The sequence below is a fragment of the Periophthalmus magnuspinnatus genome, chromosome 21, assembly GCF_009829125.3.
Source record: "Periophthalmus magnuspinnatus isolate fPerMag1 chromosome 21, fPerMag1.2.pri, whole genome shotgun sequence".
Classification (NCBI taxonomy): domain Eukaryota; kingdom Metazoa; phylum Chordata; class Actinopteri; order Gobiiformes; family Gobiidae; genus Periophthalmus; species Periophthalmus magnuspinnatus.
This window is the reverse complement of record NC_047146.1, coordinates 31,183,655-31,207,685: the sequence shown is the minus strand read 5'-3', so window position 1 is coordinate 31,207,685 and position 24,031 is coordinate 31,183,655. Positions and strand designations below refer to the sequence as shown.

Here is a 24,031-nt window from a genome sequence, read left to right as displayed (position 1 = left end):
TTCGCTCCTCGCTCTGACAGTGTAAAGGAAGATCCCGTTTCCATGGCGACTATACATCTACAGCGGAGGGGGCGACTTTTTGATGAGCGCATGAAAAGAGCCAATTTAACGTTTCCAAGTCATGTTCAAATCACACAGACGGTGAAGCCGAGCTGGTTTACATTCACCGCACAGCCAGCAGAAAGCGCCCACCATCCCTCTCTCTGTCTGTCTCTCCTCCTTCCCTTACTCTCTCTCACTTCTTTCTCCCTGTCGTACTTTCTTTTCTTTATTCTCCCATATCACTCCTTATATGTCTCTCTCTCTTTTGTTGTGTCCTTCCCTCTCTCCATACTTACTTTCTTTTCTATCTCCCATATCGCTCACTTTGTTCTCTCCTCTCATACTTCCTGTCGCTCTCCCTCTATTCGTCTATCCCTCCCCACTCCTCTTCTCTCTCATAGTTTCCTGGATCCCGCCTCTCTCTCCTTCTCCTATACTCTTCACTCTTCCCCCTTTCTTTCTCTTTCCCACTTTTCTTCTCTCCTTCCCTTTCTCTTACTTTGTTTGCTATATCCCCTTCTCTCCTTTCTGTAAATCTCCCTACCTCTCTGTCTCTCCCTCTTTCATCCCTTTCTTTTCTCTACTCTTTCCCTCTCTTTTCTCCCCTACTCAGTGCCTCTCTCTCTCTCTCTGGCTTCCTCCTTCACTACCTGTCTGTCTCCACTTTCCCTCTCTCTTCCTCTGTGTCTTAATTCCTCTCTCTTTCTCTCTCTCTTTCACTCTCTCTTCCCCTTTCGCTTTCTCCTTCCTTTACTCCCTGTCCTGTCCCCTTTCTCTCTTCCCCTCTCTCTTATTTCCATCCAGTTCTCTCTCTTTCCCTTTCTCTTTGTTTCCCTTATCACCCTCCCTACCTCTCTGTCTCTCTCTTTCTTTTTAATCTCTTTTACTTTTCCCTCTCTTCTTTCTCTCTACCTACTATCTGTCCTATCTCCCCTCCCTTTCACTTTCTCTCTTTCACTGTCTCTCTCCCTCTCACTTCCTCCATCTTTCCATGTTCTGTCTGCCCTTTCTCTCTCTCCCTCCCTGTCTCTTCCTCTGTGTCCTTTCTGTGTCCTTTCTCTCTCTCTTTCACTTTCTCTCTCTTCTCCTTCACTTGCTGTCCTGTGTCCCCATTCTCTGTCCCCCTCTCTGTCTCTCACTCTCCAGCCCTCTCTCCCAGTCTTCCTCTCTCTCATATTCTTCTCTCTCTCCCTCCCTTGCTCTCACTCCCCCTCCCTCTCTCTCACCCCCCTCCTCCTTCTCTCTTACCTCCGTTGTCCGTCTCTCTTACCCTCGTCCCTCCCTCTCTTATACATCCCCTCTCTCTGCCTCCCTCTCTCTTACCCTCCTTCCTCTCTCTTTTACCCCTCCTCCCTCTCTCTTACCCCCTCTCCCTCTCTCTTACCCTCCTCCCTCTCTATTACCTTCTCCCTCTCTCTCTCTTACCCCTCTCCCTCTCTTTTACCCTTTATCCCTCTCTCTCTTACCCTCCTCCCTCTCTCTTACCCCTCTCCCTCTCTCTTACCCTCCTCCCTCTCTATTACCTTCTCCCTCTCTATTACCCCTCTCCCTCTCTCTTACCCTTCATCCCTCTCTCTCTTACCCCCCATCCCTCTCTCTTACCCTCCTTCCACTCTCTCTTACCCTCCTCCCTCTCTCTTACCCCCTCTCTCTTATCCTCCTCCCTCTCTATTGCCTTCTCCCTCTCTCTCTCTTACCCCTCTCCCTCTCTCTTACCCTCCATCCCTCTCTGTTACCCCCTCCTCCCTCTCTGTTACCCCCTCCTCCCTCTCTCCCCCCTCTCCCCCTCTCTCTTATCCCTCTCTCTCACCCCTCCTCTCCCCCCTCTCCCTGTGTCTGGGTGCAGCTCTGTCCTGGGGGCAGACTGCACTGATGACATGGACACAAACAGCACACATCCATCACACAGGACGGCTCTGGCCTGTGGCATTTCTCTATTTAACCTGCTCCACTCCACTGTACGACTCTGGGAAATAAGATCCTAAAGCCACAAACGCTCCATTTATAACAAAATATAAACAACTTTGCAAATGATACTTAAAGAGCCGGTATTAGGCTATTTTCTGATTTATGTTCTAATGTTTCCTCATCACACACAGACCTGGAGTTGTGTTTTGTTTCATTCACATGTTTAACACACAAACCTGGATATTTAGGCTAAGTTCTTCTCACAAACAGAAAATACTCTGCTCCACCTTTAGTAATACAGGAAGTGCTCTACTGTGTTTTTAAACTCCACACATCTTCATTAGAATCATTTGGATCATTTCCACCCTGGAATTGCCAATCTCTTCTGAACTAAAGGTAAAAGGAGCTGTTCACTTGAAAACTACCACTTCATGACATCACAAAGTGGAACAGAGCATTTTGAGCTTTGAAGATATTGGCCATGTCCAAAGTCGCCGAAGTGCCCTTAAATGCGCTGTTCGAATGATGCATTTAAGGGCTTACGCAACTTACAGTGCGACAACTGCTGTCCCACTTCAATGTAATGAATGCAATGTGAAGTACCCTTTGAACGGTACATCGAAGGGTACTTTGAATGGTACTTCGAAGGCTACTAATAATAGAGGGTTACTCAAATATGTGTGGATGAAACAACACACAACTCCAGGTCTGTTTTTGAGGATGTAACGACATTATAACACGATTTAAACCTCACAAGACTCAATTTAGCATAATATAGGACTTTTAAAGAAATATCAACTTATTAATGATACCAGTGATTATTGATTTCAGTAAGTAATACATATAATACAAGGAGAAGAATCGCAATATTGATTCTGTTCCAATACCGTTGAATTTCTTACGCTGAAACTCCTCTACTGTAAAGGATTTTTCATGCCGGGCGACAGTTGCTCAGTTGGCAGAGTGTTTGTCCACTGATCTGAAGGTTGGCGGTTCAAATCCTGCTCTCGACATAAATCATTGGGAAAGCGGTCTGATCCACTGACCCACAGGTTGGCGGTGCGATTCCAGCTCCCACAGATGAATATTATTGGACACGACACTTAACCTGTCTGAATATTTGCGTGAGCGGGTGAGCCGGTCCTTGATGTAAAGCATTTTGAGTGTCTTGAAGGTAAATTTAAGTAGTATTTTCAGCATGAGAATCAATACTTTTCAAAATTTCACTCAAAAATGTTGTTCTTTTTTTGCAGACACGACTTGGCACATGCTCTGATTATTTACATTATATTAATTAAAGTTGTAAAAGTTGTAAAAGAGTTATTGCGATGACAAATACATGTACATTTACTGCACACCTTCTCATCAGTGTTAGCATGTTAGCATTCAAACTAACTCAATGACATCTGCCTTATATTGACACTATTTGTGGCATTATTTTCATCTATAATTCTATCTGTATTCTAAACATCCCGAGCCGTCAGCCACCTCGTCGTCTCTCCTCCTATAGCTCGGCGTGGATTTTGAGCTTTCGGACTTAACCCTCGTGCTTCCGCCTCTGATTCTCTCGTTTGTCTGCGTTTTGGCATCGCGGCTCCTCTTGTGTACTTCCCGTTTGCGGTTAATTATTGATCACATTTTGGATTTCCTCATTCACGTCACGTAGCAGACACACCAGTCTTTTTCAGTGCAACCTTCAAAGCTGCAGCGCCAAAAACCAAATCTCATTTTTGCTCTAAATCCCAGTGATCAATCTCTCCTCGCTCGCCCACTCGCTCGCCCTCTCGCTCACTCGCCCGTCTGTCCGTCTTATCTTTCTCCATTTGTCTGAAGTCTATTTTGCCACATCCATCCACAACCAAAGCCTATATAAACCTGACTATTGCCTCTCTTGCTCTCTCTCACTCTCCCTTCTCTTCCTCGGCCTCTCTCTATCTTCCTCAGCTCTTATTTTCTGTCGATCAATTTCTCTCTCTCCTCTGCTTCCCCCTCTTTCTAGCTTCCTCTCTTCTTCACGCTCACCTCTTTTCTCGTTCCTCTTCTTCCCACCTCTCTCCTTTATCTCTTGTCCTCCTCTCTCACTCTCACCTGTCATCCTTCATCTCCCTCTTCTCTTTCACAATCTCCCTTCTCCTGCTCCCTTCCTCTTCCTTCCCTCACTCTCTGTCCTCATTTCCCCCTCTCCCCCTTTCTCTTTCTCTCTTTGTTCATCTCCCTTCCTCTCTCTTTTTTTCTCCTTCCACCGCCATCTCTCTATCTCTCTCTGTCATCTTCTTTTTCTCCATTCATCTCTTTTTCTCTCCCTCCACCTCTCTCTCTCTTTGTCCTTCTCTTCTTTTTCTCTCTTCAACTCTTTTTCTTTCCCTCCATCTCCATCCCACTCTCTCTCTCCTTTCTCCCTCTCTCTTTCTTTTTACCCCTTCACTCTGCCATCCCCCTCTTCCACCCTCCCTATCTCTCATGCTTTCTCTTCTCCTCCCCCCTCCCTCTTTTTCTCTTCCTCCACCTCCACCTCTCTCTCCCTCTCCCCCTTCCCTTTCTCTCTGTGTCCTCTTGTTCATCTCCCTTCATCTCCCTTTTTCTCTCCCTCCACCTCAATTTCTCTCTCTCTCTCTTTGTCCTTCTCTTTTTCTTCTCCCTCTCTCTTTCTCTCTACCCCTTCACTCTGCCACCCCCCTCTCCCTCCCCTCTCCTCCTTATCTTGTGGTCTCTCTCCCCCTTTACGCCTCTCCCCACTATCTCTGTATCTGTTTCTCTCTCTTTTGTTCATCTCCCTTCCTCTATCTTTCTTCTTTTCTTCTTCATTTCCTTCCCTCTTCCTCTTTTTACCTCTCCATCCACCCCCTCACTATCTTTCCTACTCTCTTTTGTCTACCTCTCTCTACCCCCTCTACCTCCCATCCTCCGTATCTCTCATTGTCTCTCTCCTCCGTTCCCCTTCCCCATCTCTCTGTCTCTTCCTCTCCCCCTTCCCTTTCTCTCGTTGTCCTCCTCTATTTCTCTCCCTCCACCTCAATCTCTCTCTCTTTGTCCTTCTCTCTCACCCCCTCCCTCTCTTCTTTCTTACTCCCCTCTTCCCTCACTCTCTCTCCTCTTTTCCTCCCCTCCCCCTTCTCTTTGTCCTCCTCTTGTTTATCTCCCTTCCTCTCTCTTTTTCTCTCCCAACACCTCCATCTCTTTCTCTCTCTCTCTGTCTCTCCCTTCTCTTCTTTTTCTCCCTTCATCTCTTTTCCTCTCCCTCCACCTTCATCTCTCTCTGTCTCTGACCTTCTCTTCTTTCTCTCTACCTCACTCTGCCACCCTCCCTCCTCCCTTTCCCCCCTCCCTCTATATTTCTTTCTTCTCTTCTTCATTCCCTTCCCTCTTCCTCCTTTTACCTCTCCATCCACTCTCTTTTCTCCACCTCTCTCTACCCCCCTCCCTCCTCCTCATCTCTCATGCTCTCTCTCCTCCTTTCCCCCTCCATCCCTCCGTCCCTCTCTTCTTTTCTCGCCCGGGGTCAGCTCAGGGAACGACTCTGTGAAGATAGTGGAAAAATGTCACCTGGGAATGGGATATTGACGGACAGAATGGCTGTATCTCGCCCGGAGCGTCACACGGCGGCACAAGTCACGCAGACGCAGCACAGGAAATCCAAAACAAACAGCGTAATCCGTGGAAAAGGACGCAGACAGCAGGAGGAGTGGAGGACAGAGAGGAGGAGGAGAGAGAGAGGAGCAGAAGGAGGAGGAGGGGGCTTCCATATAGACCCCGTTGGTTTCCTCGGGGGCTTTCTAATGTGCAGTGCGCTCTCACAGACGGGCCTGATCACATTCTTCTGCACCACGCTTCACGGGGTTTATCTGCAGTTTGTTTGGAGCGATGAGCGGCCGTGCTTAAAGACGGACTGTTACACTTCTATGGATTAATTACTAACACATATAATTAGATCAGCGTGTTACTGTACTGTTTTGAAAATGCTATATTTGCCCAAAACAATGTATGTTTAATATGTTTCAGTTTTGTTTTGTATCCTGATTTTGTATAAAGTTGTCCCTTGCTACAACACGGTTCACCTTTTTGTTGCCTTTATTATAATTATTTATGTATGCATTTTATTTAAATTTATTTATTTATTTATTTATTTAATTGTATTTATTTATTTATTTATTTATGTATTTTTTATTTAATTTTATTTTTGTATTTATTTATGTATTTATTTATTTATTTATTTTTTTATTTTATTTTATTTTATTTTATTTTATTTTATTTTATTTTATTTTATTTTATTTTATTTTATTTTATTTTATTTTATTTTATTTTATTTTATTTTATTTTATTTTATTTTATTTTATTTATTTATTTATTTTTCATTTACTATTCGTATTTTTATTTTAAACGTTGGCTAATCAATTCTATTTTTTCAGCATCTGTCCATAAGAGCAGGCCCGTCTGCAGGAATTTAGGGGGCAAGAAGCCTCACATGGGCCCCCCCCCTTTAATATAAATAAAAAGAGGGTCCAATTCCAGGCCCTTAAGACCCTGGGGCCCGGGACAACAGACCCCTTTGTCCCCCTCCCTGTCGACTCCCCTGCAGAGGAGGCGTTTAGATCAGTCCAAACAGTAAAAGTCAGTTTGCTTCTTTATTGCAAAGGAGGGAACAATACTATTTTCTAGCCTCCAAAGTTTTACAGCCTCTGAAATATCATTTGTGGTGAAAAATGTAATAAATCTTTAAACAATCAAAAACTGTCAAGGTCCATATTTCTGTAAGATATCTTCCAGTAAAACTTTAAACTGATGTGTTTAAAATGAGGATTCCTAGTCAGAATATACATTTTTAACTACCAAAATAAAAGTATAAATGATATTAAATAGAAGAACATGCAAAACGCAACACAAAAACGAAGGCCAGGTTTTAAAGAACAGCTATTCAATCTATTATCTATCAGTATTTACTAAAATGGAAGAACAGTCCAAAACAGTTATAGTGACAGGCAGCAAAAATAAATGGTTAAAAAAAATAAAATAATAAAAAATCTTTGGAAATGTCACCATGACCCGAATGTCCTAAACTAAAATGGGCAACAAAACAACACCACGGCTGAATCTGGTGAGTGCTGTTAGTGTGAAAAGTAAATGGAAAAAATAATCCTGTGTGTTTGTCCTTGGGCTTGGAGGTAGCAAAACGAGACACAGTGGGCGTCAAGGTTGGATTATAGGCGTACGACGAAGCAAAAAAGATCCAATTAACGAATTATTCAAAACGCAAACAAAGCAAAAAAAAAAAAAAAAAAAGGGAAAAACAAGTATATATTTACAGATTATTAGTATTTTAATTGCATGGGATTCAGAATACACATTTCTCCAGTATTTTACAAAGGTGTGAGTCTGGCCAACGTTGAATCTCCTTGAGTTCAGATGGGGCGTGATTGACAGGTGGATTAGCCAATCAGGGGCAGGTATGGTCCACCAAGACAAATATGGCTAAGGATAAAAGAAAAAAAAAACCAAATGAGCGAAGTGCAAAACTCTGTTAATCTGAGGCGAGAGAGATCATTTTGTGAGATAAAAACGATGGGTGACCAAAGCGGGAGGTGTTCCGGGCAGGTCCCACTAGGAGGAGGGCCCCCGGGGGAGACCCAGGACACGCTGGAGGGACTATGTCTCTCGGCTGGCCTGGGAACGCCTTGGGGTCCCACCGGAGGAGCTGGAGGATGTGTCTGGGGTGAGGGAAGTCTGGGAGTCCCTGCTTAGACTGATGCCCCGGATAAACGGAAGAAAATGAATGGATGGATGGTGACCAATGAGCTCCTTTGTTTCACATGCGTCACTCAAATAAACAAATCTGATTGGACGATCGGGTTCGGTTGGGTTTGAGATGTGACGGAGGGTGTGGTGACCAGACTTATATAAATCTCCATAAAAAATACAGAAAGACATCATTTTGGATTGACTTTTGGCAGCCATTTTGATTCTGTTTGTATTTTTTCATTCAAGAAAGGCCAAAACATGTAGAATTGCTCGAAAAGAAGCAGAAATATACATATGATTTTAATATTTCAGTGCTATGTCTGTATACTTTTTCCACGCGTATGACAGAACTAGTTCACTATATTTACATTTTCTGGGACAAAACCTTGGGAGAGCTATATAAATATATGAAGTGAGATAGAGCAACCTTGTCACAGGTCTGACATCTGTAGTAAATAAAATATAACTCCCATCTCTTCAGTGTTGAGCAGAACATACAGATATATTCTAATCATCAAGTACATGGTGATGTCAGGGTTAAAGCTGTCCGTGAAATCACTGCTATCAGCATCCTCCAAGCTAACAACGTCACACTTGGCTAACAGTGCCTTCAATCAAGACGTAAATGCATTTGGGAGTAAATCAAGCTTCATTAGCAACAGCAGCAGAAAGCTTTTAGCAATGCACATTTAACGCCAAGCAGAACTCATAGAACTAACGAGGTGTCAATCATGCTCAATATTTAATACTGTAAAATAAATGTAGTGGATTCTTCAAAGAACCTTGGAACGGACTAAACATTTTTACATCGCCTGGCGTCCACAAATCATCAATCTAACAAACTGTAAAAGCATCATCAGGGTCAAAATTCAACCTATCAGAGCCAGCCAAGGATCTAAAACAAAATCAAGGCTAATTTTAAGTATTCAAACAAAAGGTACGGAGGCCTCAGAGGGTCAAAAGGAGAATTCAAATTCCCAAAGCTTTGTACAATGACGTAAGGTTCAGGTAACTTTATTGGCACCTGTATAATTTAAAATAAAACAGTTTTCAAAGTTTCCCTGGTACATAGTTGTATAAAAAATAGATAAACATGGCTAAAGTGCGCACCCTTGTGGCAAACCAGTGGACGAACACACTTTCTGACAACTCTCTGTGTTCTGTTGATTAAAAAGTCTCAAATCCACCAACAACATTATTGCATAGGTTAAAAAGTGATAAAAGATCTATGTCTCGCTGCAGCAGGTGAATCTGGACCAGTGGATTCACTCAGTGTGTGGAGGAAAAACAACTTTCTCCAGATAAACTCAAACAAGACTCAAATCATCGTCTTTGGCCGCAGAAGCATAGAGAAAGTGTCAGTAATCACCTCCAGTCTCTCTCTAAAACAGGGGTCTCAAACTCACGGCCCAGGGGCTAATTGCGGCCCGCGAGAGGATATTTTGTGGCCCGCAGGACAACATGAAAGTTTAATGTTAGTGTGGCTTTACCATGTGTCACTCGCGCTGTGTACTCCCGTTGCAAAAGATTCAACAAATAATGATGTATATCCATAAAATCCACAAGAATTGGCATATTTGGAGATTACGTTTGAGAAAAGTTGAAATACCTGATAAACCCAGCCTCACCCAGACTCTGCCTCCTGAGACCCCTGCTCTAAAACTTTCAAATCAGGCAAGAAGTCTAAGAGGTGATAATGGACTCAGACTTGAACTTTAACAGCCACATCAAATCAATAACATCTGCAGCTTTTTACCATCTAAAAAACATAAAAAATCTAAGGTAAACTGTCAAACCCAGACTTACAGAGACTTATCCTGCAGTCCTCCAGTAGGTTAGACGACTGCAACGTCCTGCTCACTGGCATTATTTGTCATTTATGCTTTGATTTGTGTGATTTTAACGTCTTTCTTATTCTGTAAAGCACTTTGAATTGTGCTGTACAAATAAACTTGACTTGCCTAAAATCTCTGGATTAAACTGTGAGGTTACATTCTGTTAAACGTAGATGAAAACTCTTTAAATACGTGTCCAGCGTGACTTCCTGTCTCTGTGGGGCCCATGTGCAAACTGTATTGAACCTCAGGCCTGTTCTGTGCTCGTTACAACCTCTGACCAAACCAAAGACTTTCAGGAGAACAACAACAACAGGCCGATAATCTTTTAAAGTTGAGGAGTCACTGGATTTTGGAACAGGAGCAGGTAAACAGCACAGTTTGGATGAACTTTTCACACATTGAACTCAGTATCACAAATACATGTGTCCACGAAAACAACGAGACTTTCATGGATAAGAGTCAACACACGTTAAATCCAGAATTAGCATAAGCCACAGAAGCTAATGTGTTGATTGACTCACCATTGATCCATTTGGCCTCAGGGTTGTGAACTTTGAACTCTGGTTTGAACAGGTCCTCCACTGTCAGCTTAGTGTCACTTCCAGCCTGATTGTCATCTGTAGAAACAAGATAAAGCCTTAGAGAAAACATACACTTTTGTCCGTTTGTTCGTTTATCTATAAGGGCGACAGTAGCGCAGTTGGTCGAGTGTTTGTCCACTGATCCGAATCCCACTCTTGACAAAAACATCGCTGGTTGACTGGTCAGATCCACTGGTATTATTGGTATTTTAACTGCGTGGGATCCAGAATACACACTTCTCCACATACGTCACTGAAATAAACAAAACTGATTGGACGATCAGGTTTAGTTGGTTTGAGATGTGACTGAGGGTGTGGTGACCAGAGTGACATCAATCTGTATAAAAAAAAAATAAAAAATACAAAAAGACCTCATTCTGGACTTACTTTTGGCAGCCATTTTGATTCCATATTTGTACTTTTTCATTATCAAGGCCCAAGTGACAAAACATGCAGAATTTTTGTTGTATGTACGTATCAAGTCTTTAATTATTTATTTATTTTTTTAAGCTAAATTTATCTGCATAGACTGATAAAGTGATTTTTTTATTTTATTTTATTTTATTTTTTATTTTTTTTTGCAGACTGAATCAATATAGCTCAAAATACCCTGCCATTCATAAGCAAAGTTAATCTGAAACCCTTGATCGTTATAAACTTAGCAGATATTGTTGTTCTTGTGTCTTAAACTCATTTTACAAATAAGATCAGGTACATGGAAAACTGTAATGGTGAACTTTTAAAATGTCCTGCTGATATAATCTCACTCTATCGACCTCGACACGACGCTCGTCTGTTCACGTCTTTGTTGATGGAGACCAGAGCTATACTTGTATCTTCACACATGGAAGATATTCAGGGAAAAAAAGGGGTTTAAAACATCAGACCTCTGTCAAATTTTATAGAACCCATTGTCGCCCGTGTGTCAAAAAGTTTGCCCACCCCTGGTTTAAAATCCCACAGCCCAGGGGCACGGAGCCTGACCCAGTTTCACTACACTCAGGCACGCCGAAAAATCTATTATATATACATTTCAAATATTTATGCATTTAAAAGTGTTATGGTAGTTTCAAAATCTAAAATTCACTGGCCTGAAGGCTTAAACACATTTTCTGTTCAGATGTTTTTGTACACACATTTACATACATGTCTTTACTGTACAGGAAACTGGGGTTGTATCTTGTGTGGGCGTCTTCTACTTTTATGAACTGCTTGCGAATAGTCGTAATTTTGACCATATTATTGATTAAAAAAAAAGTAGTTATTAAAATGAGACACAAAAAACAAAGAGCCTTATTCATGAGTATTTTCTAAAGGGGCTTTTTAAATGTTGGAAAAGGGAGACTGCTAAAGAACTAGTTTGAATTCGTAAGACGCCTGGGCTTTTCCTGACTGTGGGTTTAGCTTCAATGGACACATATCATTAGCATGGAATTAGCATTGTATTAGCATACGTTTGAGCTAAACTGCACTCATGCCCATATTTGGCGATGAGACCAGTTGATATTTTTGTTTTGGTAAAATGTAGACACTAGCTCAGGTGGGAGTGTTAGCGCTTGTCTTCTGATCTGAAGGTTGTCGGTTCGAATCCCGCTTTGGACATAAACATCTACTGACCCACAGGTTGGCGGTGTGACTCTGGCGCCTCTGTTCACCAGTCTGAGAAAAGTGTATAAAGTGTGTGGTGAGGAGTTTTACAGCTGCAAAACATATGTAATAATTGTAAAAAATAAAGCTGACTACTTTGCGGATTTTGCCTATTGTAGGTTATTTTTTTATAACCAGGGACCACTGTATACAAATGTGACCATTTACTAAAATATATTTACAATTCCATTTGAATTTGAAGGCCAGTGAATGCAAGTAGAACTCTATCATATAAACCTTTACGTGGGTTCAGCGTGACAATGACAAGACTTTCATTGTGAATAAATATCAGTTGTTGTTGGTAAAACTTATATAATTTCACTGCATAGATCAGATAGATGAGCTGTTTCCATGGTTACCTTCATTTACAGTCACTGCAGATCTTACATGATTTAAAAATGGTGCTTTAAAGGGCCCATATTACACTATTTTCTGATCTAGGTTATAATGTGTAAAGAATTATTTGGATCATTTCAGTCCTAGAATTGCCAGTCTCTACTGAACTAAAGGAAAAAGGAGCTGTTAACTTGAAAACTACCACTTCATGACATCATAAGGTGGAACAGAGCATTCTGAGCTTTGGAGATGTTACAGACTAATACATAGCTGAAATTACAATGCCATTTACCATATAAGGCACTCTACACAATGATTAAAAGCACATAATGTAACTTTTCTGGTCATGACGATATTATTGCTTTACCTGGAATGTCCCACAGCATGGCATTACAGCTGTTATCAAAGCTCAAAAATACCTTGGAAAACATGGAGTCTTACTGGGGTCACCTGTCCACAGACTGACTCACAACGCAACCCTGTAGAGCACGTGTCAAACTCGAGGCCCGTGGGTCAAATTCGGCCCGCCACGTCATTTTATGTGGCCCGCGACAAAGTAAATTAAAAGGTATGACTGTCTTAAAATATCAGTTCAGGAGATACACAGTTGAACAGACATTTTGTTTCATGTCTATGCAAATCCATATGCAATATTTGTAACTTGAATAAGTAATAAACATAGAAACGCGATAACATCTCCATAGAGACAAGCAATTGGCAGCCCCCCCCCAAAAAAAAAAACAAAAACAAAAATCATAATTATATTTACAAGATCTTTTGTTGACTCGACCCAGCTGTTTGTTTTCTTTCATAAATCCATGTGCACGCCGCAACCTTTTACAGTCCAAACAAACAGATGGAGGAGTTTTGGTTCTTCCTCCAACGGCATTTTCATATGTTCATTAACACAATCATTACTGAAGCACATAATCCTGGAGCCATTTTGAACACTGCCCCAGGAAATCTGCCTCTCTACCTCCCTCTCCCTCCCGCTCCCTCTCTCTTTTTAATTACAAAACACAACGCTTTGGGCTGAACTCGGGAAGAAGTGCCAATTTAGGGGCGACTGGTGAACGGGACAGCTGCTCAGAGACAGAGAGAGAGAAGACGGAAGAGAGGAAGAGGATAGCTGCTGAGAGACAGAGAGAGAGAGGAAGTCAGGAGAGAGAAGACGGAAGAGAGGAAGAGGATAGCTGCTGAGAGACGGAGAGAGAGGAAGTCAGGAGAGAGAAGACGGAAGAGAGGAAGAGGATAGGAGCTGAGAGACGGAGAGAAAGGAAGTCAAGAGAGAGAAGACGGAAGGGGGAAGAGGATAGCTGCTGAGAGATGGAGAGAGAGGAAATGATGAGAGATAAGACGGAAGAGAGGAAGAGGATAGCTGCTGAGAGACGGAGTGAGAGGAAGTCGGGAGAGAGAAGACGGAAGAGAGGAAGAGGATAGCTGCTGAGAGACGGGAAGAGAGGAAGTCGGGAGAGAGAAGACGGAAGAAAGGAAGAGGATAGCTGCTGAGAGACAGAGAGAGAGGAAGTCAGGAGAGAGAAGACGGAAGAGAGGAAGAGGATAGCTGCTGAGAGATGGAGAGAGAGGAAATGATGAGAGATAAGACGGAAGAGAGGAAGAGGATAGCTGCTGAGAGACGGAGTGAGAGGAAGTCGGGAGAGAGAAGACGGAAGAGAGGAAGAGGATAGCTGCTGAGAGATGGAGAGAGAGGAAATGATGAGAGATAAGACGGAAGAGAGGAAGAGGATAGCTGCTGAGAGACGGAGTGAGAGGAAGTCGGGAGAGAGAAGACGGAAGAGAGGAAGAGGATAGCTGCTGAGAGACGGGAAGAGAGGAAGTCGGGAGAGAGAAGACGGAAGAGAGGAAGAGGATAGCTGCTGAGAGATGGAGAGAGGAAGAGGATAGCTGCTGAGAGACAGAGAGAGAGGAAGTGAGGAGAGAGAAGACGGAAGAGAGGAGGTAAGACAGAAAGGGAGAGGAGAGAAAGAGCAATAGAGAAGAGAAGGACAAAGGGAGGGAGAGTGGCGAGATAAGATAAAGGGTGGAGAGAAAGATACAGAAGGAGAGCTAGGGGTCACAGAAAGATTAGCAGGGGGAGAGAGAGAAGAATAGTTAGGGAGAGGGATAGAGAGGCAAGAGAAGGTAAGAAAAGGGAAGAGCAGAGGGAAAGAGGAGGGAGAGAGAGGGAGCGACAGAGCAGAGCGAGAGAGAAGGAGAGGAGGGCCAAGTCATTTGAATGTCAGCCATGTTGGCGTGCGCCCATAGCAGGAGCAGTGAGTTTGTTTATGAAGTGAGCGAGGCCTAACGAAGTGTGAGGTCTCTCTAGAGCAGACCGGGACAGGACAAAGAGTGAGGTCTCTCTGGAGCAGACCGGGACAGGACACAGAGTGAGGTCTCTTTAGAGCAGACTGGGACAGGACACAGAGTGAGGTCTCTCCGGAGCAGACCGGGACAGGACACAGAGTGAGGTCTCTCCGGAGCAGACCAGGACGGGACACAGAGTGAGGTCTCTCTGGAGCAGACCGGGACAGGACACAGAGTGAGGTCTCTTTAGAGCAGACCGGGACAGGACACAGAGTGAGGTCTCTCTGGAGCAGACCGGGACAGGACACAGAGTGAGGTCTCTCTAGAGCGGACCGGGACAGGACACAGAGTGAGGTCTCTCTAGAGCGGACCGGGACAGGACACAGAGTGAGGTCTCTCTCTGGAGCAGACCGGGACAGGACACAGAATGAGGTCTCTCTCTGGAGCAGACCGGGACAAGACACAGAGTGAGGTCTCTCTCTGGAGCAGACCGGGACAAGACACAGAGTGAGGTCTCTAGAGCAGACCGGGACAGGACACAGAGTGAGGTCATGTGATGGCGTGATGTTCTCAGGAGTGTAGTAAGAGGCGTACTGCACGTAAAATCAACAGTCGTGGATGAAGTACACAGTTTTGTTATGTAAGTAAAAGTACAGATACACAGGTAAAAAGTTTAAAGTGTTAAGTTGTAAATTTCTTGCACTTTCTTATTCATTTTGTGTATTTATCTTTGTTTTGCTCAAACCAAAACTTGAACTCAAAAACATTAGTCAGAATGTTACACGAACATGGTAAAAATAACCCCTCACATCATATGAAAAGTACTTTTACTTTTCAGCCCTGTTCAAAAATGTAGTGGAGTAGAAAGTACAGATCCTGTTCTCAAATGTAGTGAAGTAAAAGTAAAAAGTGTCCACTTAAAAATGTATTCAAGTAAAGTACTGATATCTAAAACTTCTACTTACAGTACAGTACTTTACTACTTGTACTTTGTTACCACCACTAGAAAACAACTGGTGTTACATAGTTTTGTTAGTGCTGGAATGTAATGAAGTGAAAGTAGTAAAGTACTAGTGGACATTTTTTACTTTTACTTCACTTCATTTGAGCACAGTACCAGTACTTTCTACTCCACTACATTTTTGAACCTGACAGAAAAGTAAAAGTATTCATATTATTGTTTGAGACCTGCTGAAACGGCTGAGGGTTTATTTTTTAACACGTTCTGAATTTAAACGAACAAAAATATACAAATAAAAATAACTCCGGCAAAGAAATCTATTCAGTTGTTTCTGTTTAACAAAATTCTGCTCATTTTGTTTCCATCAAAATCAATACTTTTACTTGTTATGCTTTCAGAACATTTTTAAAAAGATACTTTAATCATTTTCTCAAGTAGATTTTTTCATGTGAGGATTTTTATTTATGTATTTTCACTCCAGTATCTGTACATGTACTTTTTAGTAAACAATGGAGTACTTATTCCCCCTCTGAGTTCAGTAGCATGTCTCATCAGCGTATACTCAAAGCTGTTTTTTGACTCATTAATACACGTTTGAGTAATCCTGTGTTGTCCTGCGCTTGAGGCTGTTGATAAATAAATAGACACCCCTGTCCCCTCAGGATGGTTTGGCCCGGGACGCTCCATTAAAAAAAAAACAAGCCCATCATGGACCATTAGAATCGCCTCTTCTTGATTAAAATGTGAAAAAGTGGACGTCCCCAGTGTGAGGGTGTGAGTGTGTGAGTGTGTGAGTGTGTGAGTGTGTGAGTGTGTGAGTGTGTGAGTGTGTACCTGGAGTGAGCAGGATGACAGACATGGTGATGAGGGAGCAGACCACCAGGATGACCAGCAGAGCGATGGCGATGCCCTTCCAGTTCCTCTGAGGCGGACTCACTCCACCAAGATCCTGGACAGAGACAGAGGAGTCTGACGTTACAAGAGTACACGGTATAATACAGTGGAGTACTCAGTATAATACAGTGGAGTACACGGTATAATACAGTGGGCTGTCGCTATATCACGGTTCACCTTTTCGCGGTCACTGGACACTTTGACATGTTAAAATGATCATAATCAAATCTCAAACTCTGCCTGATGTTTACTTAAAAACACGAAAATCAAGACTCGTTCCTTACAACTGGCAGACATGGTCCAGCGTTAATCTTTACTTTCCTAACACATCCTGAGCAAATATTCACACTATTCACAATGAGTTTATAAGCACTTTCCACAACTCTCAGAGACCGGCATCTTGCAATAACCATGAAGCTAAAAACAAATAGCATGCTAACGGAGCACTTCACAGGCAATACAGCTCTTTGGATGTAGATGGAACGCTTCTGTGTCATTACTGATTTTTTGATTACTGTTAAGTTCTGCTTTACCTACTGAAATGTAATATAATCTAAATGAAATCTCATTTTCACTTAGTGGTTTTTTATAGCCGTAAGCCGCTCTGTGCACTGCAGTTCTTTGATTACGCCGCATTCATAAGGGATAAATGGACATATCTGGCATTTGCTTAACTCTGATGGTTTAAAATACGCTTCTCTGAGCTTTTTCACGACATATGATGAAACCAGAGCAGCAGCTTTTACCTTCAACTGTACATAGCAACTTTTGTGCATTTTTTTTTTTTAAACACATTTATATATTGTGAGTCCATAAGGCTGCAGACCCCTGTACACTCTTTACACTCTTATATAAACAGGGCTGTATTTTACCTCTCAAGTTGAAGACCTGACCTTTTCCACTGAAGCTTTGACCTCAGAGCTAAATTCATGCATTACTTAAATACTGAGCGCTGCCAGTGTCATGATAAACCCACACAGACGATCTGCACAGTCTCTGCTTAACACGGAGCAGGTTAAAGCATTAAAGTGGGATTTTGGATTTGCATATTTTAAGCTTCAAGTCAGCCCGGTCTTGTTACACTATATATAAAAATGTGCACAGATTAAAGGATTTTTGTAAATTAGTTGACGAGTGATACATCAGAATTAATAAAGCTAAAATAAACAAAAGAGAAAAATTATAGATTATTTTTAATGCTCAGATAAAGTTGTTAGATGGAGGCTGAGTGGCTAAAACACACAGGCCTCACAGCAAGAAGGTTCTGAGTTGAAACTTCGATGACCACTTCCTTCCGGCTCCCCCCATCAACCCAAAACATGCACAATACGTCAAATCCTCCAGCTAAGGTAGTCTTGACTAGGGATGAGACAATAAAGAATAATATAATTTATCGTGATAAAAAGGATCGAGAATAATCATTTGTGGGACATTTTATAAAATCGTGATAATTGCCAACAAAGATAATCACCATTAAATCACCTGAATGTGCAAAAAAACCCAAACTACCATATCCATAGAGGAGTCAACGGGGGACAAAGACAAAGGGGTCTGTTGTCTTGGGATTTAGGGGCCCAGAATTGGACTCTCTTCTAATAAATTTGTATTAGAGGGGGGCCCATGTGAGACTTCTTGCCCCCGGGCCCCCAAATTTCAGTTGACGGCCCTGCTCATTCAGAATATTCTCCGCTAGATCGTAGTTTTTTTCAGTGATAACAAAGTGCAATGCTATAACATTGAGATTAAAAGTAGAATTATTCATATCCATAACATTTTAAACTGTCAGCAACTTTAATAATCATCGTGATATATGTTAATTGCAATTTTTTTGGCCATGATAGTCGTGACATAAATTTTCAATATCGTCCCGTGCCTAGTCCTGACCAAGACTAGCTAAAAGATCTAGGTTCAGATCTTTGAAGAATGGATCAAATGCGGGGCCAAATTACCCTAAAGAGACAATAAAGCATAATATTAATCTTAAATCACAAAATGTAATCACAAAAAAGTCAAATTTCTTCTTCGAAATTCTGAACTTTGCTCCAAACTGCACGTCTTCACTGTCAGAGAACTGGCTCTCGACCTCACAATTATTAAAAAGCCGCAAGCTGATCACGGACTATTTGACAATCTCGATTTGATTAGAATTTTATTAATTACACAGCCCTAATTTCACAGATTTCAACTTAAGTTTAATAAAGTTTGTCCGTAGACAGAGTACGGGGACGGATCATGATGTATAGACGAGTTCTAAACTTCCAATCTTCGAGTGTCAGTGTCGTGCGGCTCATGTGCTTCAGCTGTGATAAGCCAAATTAAGCTTCACTGGCAGAAATTCCCTCTTCTTCCGAACCTCCTTCTGGCCTCAATTACCCACAATACCCTGCAGGTGAGGAACAGTGATTACTAGCCACCAGCGCGCTACACTACTCTTTGGAGGGCCGGAAGGGGCAGGAACAATTGGCAATTTCCAATTACTCCCGAGATGTGCTGTAAAATGTACCATAATTCGTTGGTAAGATTTACTCAGAATAGAACTTTAATACGACGACGTGGTTTTGAAGGGAGAAGTTGGATCGGGGTGTGGCTAGCAGAATGATTAGCCTTATTTGCATGTAACAGTGGTCTGAATACTAAATCAACTCGACTAAACCGTGTACCTGGTGTTTTAAAAGCATTGGCAACTCTTCCTAATCATTTTAAGTACTTGGTGACATCACACAGGACTGCCCTGATTAAAACCAGGTGAGTCTGATTGCAAAGACCTATTAGGTACTTAGCTTCTTCATGTATAGGCATATATATGGACATAGCTGTGTTCCAAATACGAAGTGAGCACTTTCGATTCAAGATTCAAGATTCAAAGCTTTATTGTCATATGCACAGTAAAAAAAAACACATTTCCTTACTTTGCTGCCCACACTTGATAACAAGAGTATATAAAAAAATAGGTATAAACTAGATAAATAATAAGATAAAGAGGAGCATGTAAAATATAATCAAATAGAAACATAATCTTTACACAATATAGACTATAAAAAATCTAGGCTATATCCCATGTACATATTTGCAGATAATGTGCAGCATTATTTTTTATTTTTATTTTTTTGTGCAACTGTCAGTAGTAAAACGGTGTGCAGAAACAGGAAGTGTGAACGAGCAGTTACATGTGCAGCTGTATTTTGACAGGTTAACGTAGCAGTCAGCTTGTCAAAATACAGTTGTACTATTAAAAACCTGTTTGCCATTTTGGTCTTAAAATGTTTGTATTAATCCATGTTATATGAGTGTGTTTTTATGCCACTATCATGTCCATAAATCAAGATATAAACATTAATAACAGACTAATAAGGCGCCTTCTTTCCCCGAGGTTCCTACCATTTTCATTAGCAACAGGTTTGATTGACATCGTTGCTAAGCGTCTGCTCATTGCCAAACCAGCGGTGCAGGAAGGGGCGTTACCTTCAACGGGTTTAGTCCTGGTTTAGTCCTGGTTTAGCCCTAGTTTCAACCTGGTTTAGACCTGGTTTCAACCTGGTTTCGACCTAGTTTAGTCTGAGTTTAGACCTGGTTTAGTCCTGGTTTAGTCCTGGTTTAGCCCTAGTTTCAACCTGTTTTGACCTGGTTTCAACCTAGTTTAGTCTGAGTTTAGACCTGGTTTAGACCTGGTTTAGTCCTGGTTTAGTCCTAGTTTCAACCTGGTCTCGACCTGGTTTAGACTGAGTTTAGACCTGGTTTAGTCCTAGTTTTGACTTGATTTAGTCCTGGTTTAGCCCTGGATTAGACCTGGATTAGACATGGATTAGACCTGGTTCAGACCTGGTTCAGACCTGGTTCAGACCTGGTTTAGACCTGGTTTAGACCTGGTTTAGTTCTAGTTTAGTCCTGGTTTAAACCTGGTTTAAACAGGTCTGTTTTTGAGAAGGTAACAACATTATAACATCGTTTAAATCTCACAAGAGTCATTTTTTGTAATATAGGACCTTTAAAGAAATAATATATGTAAGAACCAGTTAATATCAAGAATCTGTCTCAACTAAATGACCCAGTTCCATGACTTTACGTCTGTCACTGTGTAAAAAATGTGTGTCCTTTGTTTCCTATGATACTCACCGTAGAAATTCCAAATATGAAACTTGGCTCTAAATTTGCGCGGTAACTGTTAGCCTCGATGAGCTTCGTTTGACTAAAGCTTAACTCTATGGATGACGTCACACTCCCTCACTCTACTTCTTTATACAGTCTGTGTGTATAGGCAGTATTTTGAGGAGCTTTTACCAAGACACTTTACAGTCCAGGATTGGAACAAGTCTGAGTTGAGTCCAAGTCCTCATCTCTGACCATTTGCATCCATTCTAGTGTAAAAGCCTCAGCCTGTCTCTGCTCTCTCTCCTGCTGACACATTACATGGCTGCAGTGTTCAGTCATTCATCATTACCTTACTTAGAATCCTCAGCAGACCCATAGACTGATGTGTTATGAAGATGCGGACCGCTGCTCATTTCATTAATGGACAAAAGCTTTGGCCTGTCCTTGAACACTGTCAGAAAGCACAAATTACCCTTCGGCTGCTCATGGGAGTCTTTCCTCGCCCAATTTTAACCTCAAAATTCCCTCATTTAGTCCCTTTGCAGTCATCATCCCAATTTATGAAGTCAATTATGTGCAATGATAGGAGCACTAAGGAATCTGTGAACTGCTGAGTGTGTTGATTATTATTGTGGGCTTTGAGAGACCAAGCGAGGAGGCTTTTTAAATTATAATTATGGCTTCATCAGGAAATGTAAAAAAAAAAAAAGACTCGGTCAAATTAATGTGTTCTGTAAAGTGGTTGGAAAAACAACGAGGTATTAATGAGAACTCGGTTAAAGGTGCACTGTGTAAATTTTATGGTGGAAGGTTGGCCTGCTTGTCGCCATGGAGATGTTTTTTTATGCCTGAGATGTTCAAGAATATGGCGTTTCACTTAGTATGTAATTTCAGGGAGATGGATAGGCCAAGTTACAGCTCAAGTCTGTGGAGAAGGGCAACCACTTACTGCGTGAAAGCAAATTTAACAATGGATTTTTCAGCAATACAAACTGAAATCAAACAATTAGTTTAATGCCATATGCTGGAACATGGTGATGACATCTACAGAGACAAGCAGCAGAAGTTATGTAGTCCACTTTTAAATTAATTCATCATTTCGATGGCTCAAATATAGTTAACATCTTAAGTCTGTCACACACTACAGGATTTTTCAGTCTATTTTTCAGACTATTTTTAACTGTGTGAGAAAAATTGCAGACCACGGGCACAAAGAGAATGGGATGAGATTGAAAATCCCTGAGCATAAAGACCGCAGTGGGATGTGGCAGTGAAGAGACCACACACCACAAGCTAAAAGTTGTGAGCTCACCTTCCTGTCCACAGTAAAACAACTCACTCTGACACTGTAAAACTGGGGTCAAGATGCGCTGAATGCAGTTCCTTACCCCAAAAACATGGCAGAAAAAAAAGATAATTTTTCACAACAAATTTTATGACTGTAAAAGAAACCTGCATGTGTCTCATCTGTGGTGACGGTAAAGCGGCTCAATGTGGAGAGACACTTCACTACATGTCACAAAAGCTCCACGCTAACTACCCACCAAGAGACGCATTACAGGCAGGAAAAGCTCTGAGCTAAAGGCAGCTTTGGATACGCAACAGGCTTTTTTCACGAGGCTGGTGAAAAAGTCACAAAAAGTAAATGGGATTTATTTAAAAATATGTAAGTTGATATGCCTTTAACTTTACATAGTTGATAACTTTTTGAAACATGGTGCAACATGGTTTATGTTTTGTAAAAAGGTTTGTCCGTAGCTCGTGAAAATGGGACATTTTTCCTCTGAGATGTAGTGATATAAGTGTCATCTGAAAATGTAACAATTAATAAGATTAATAAAGTTAAAGTGCTGAATATTGATATCTGTTTTCCACCTTCTGTCATTGTTGATAATTGTGAGAAATCATTAACGTGATCAGTGTCTTCACATAGATAATTATCGTTAATCATTATTAATAATGTATAACTAAAGGAAAACTGAGCAAATGTGTTATTTCAGAAGAGTCAAACTGGTGGTTCTTCGTATGACTCTGTGCTCATGAAGTAGCTCTCAGTTTCAAAAGGGTTGGTGACTCCGGGTCTAAAATCTTCCAAATATCAGAGCATTGCACTTCTAATTTAGATGCAAGTCAAACCTGTGTTATTATTATTTGTGAAATGTGGTGCAATAGTTCAGATAAATGCAGATTTTAATGCACAGAAGGCTGGCCATAAACTACACTGGAAGCACAGTCACTAATCAGTATCACTAATCTATAGCAGCTTCACCCCGATGTTCGCTGTGTGGATGTAAACAGACGCATTAACCCTAATATTACTTTTAAAGAAACTGGATAATAGCACTGTTTAGTGGACTATGCTTCTTTTTTTTGTGGAGGACAAATTCTAATGGACAATATGGATGAGAATGCTGCAGTTTAACAACTTTACGAGAGGTGAGTAATCATGTTTCAGTCATCTTTCAATTATTGTCGCCATTTCCTGAGTTCCTGTCGTCCGCCTCTGTCCGTCGCTCCCTCTCGTACTCTGTTTTATTAGCTGTTGCTGTGCTGATGTTTTGTGGGTACAATATGACAGAGCAGATCAGAGTCACACTGACACAACACATGAGGCGCACAACGGATTAAAAATCGCATACGAAGTCCCAGAGTCGGGTCACACTTTCCTGAAGTTGGAGAAAAGCAAAGGCAAATTCTCCTGTAGCGTGAGGAAAAATTGATGCCATATTTTCACGAAGATTTGAAGTGATGAAAGTAAAAACTAAATGACATACTTAAATTTGAGAAACACTATTGAAACTAATGAAATGAGTTGTACAAAGATAGAACAGTAAATACACAAGTTGCTCTACAGAAAATGAAATATCCTCAGTAGATGCCATAAAAAACAATCTGATTTAGCAAATTCTAGTTGCAACTGAAAACTACGGCGTTTATTTAACCTAATTATAACATCAGATACAGATGCAAAGGTTTTGAAAGTCGCACTAAAAGCTAATATTACACTGTGGTGTTTGAAGTCAATAATAGGACTTCAAATAGGCAGCATCCTATCTCCCATCTCACTATATTTGTGGAGAGCACCCAAAATAAACACCAAAGATTCCTGCCAGTAATGCCAAAGAAGTCTCTGCTCTTCTAGATACATCAGACTTCAAACACTCTATATACTGTGTCTGCGTCTTCACATCAAGTTTATTCAAGTTTAAAAGGAAAAATAACATGACTTAATTGTCAGAGGGAGAATATGCAAGTTAAAGTTGAGCTATCGGGCTGTTTTATGAGGGAGAATGGTGAGTAGCGGAGATATTTGAGTCTTGAATACTGCACATACAAGGGTTATGTTCTGGTCAAGATCTAGAGAAGGGTCGTTTCTTCGGAGATGTTTCAGCAGTGACACTGGAGGATGGATCAAATGCAGTTACAGTCATCAGTTTTACTCAGTTTGGATTCAAAATTGCACCCTCAACCTCCGTACTGTGGTGGGTATTTGGGCCGCAAGATGAATCGCAATAGAATCATGATTTGGACCCAATTAGCAAAACGCAAAGGCTGCCATTTTGGAAGTACAGTTGTCCCTCGCTATATTTCGGTTCATCTTTCGCGGTTTCGCTGTTTGGTCCTGATTGGCTGTTGGACTGTAGACCAGTGTCCATCAGTCTCCTCCGTGCCGTGTCTCCTGTGCAGTACAGAATGTG

At 41.5% G+C, this 24,031-nt stretch overlaps 1 protein-coding gene across 1 annotated transcript in view; it reads right to left on the bottom strand.

The window, feature by feature from the left end:
* LOC117389521 (inactive dipeptidyl peptidase 10-like) overlaps positions 1-24,031 on the bottom strand; it is a 364,225-nt gene that overhangs the window by 144,106 nt on the left and 196,088 nt on the right. Inside the window, exons 2-3 of the mRNA XM_033987204.2 lie at positions 16,185-16,299; positions 10,043-10,138 (exon numbers count right to left, since the gene is read on the bottom strand). Of these exons, the coding sequence (XP_033843095.1) occupies positions 10,043-10,138; positions 16,185-16,299 (211 nt within the window). The remainder of the gene's footprint in view (positions 1-10,042; positions 10,139-16,184; positions 16,300-24,031) is intronic.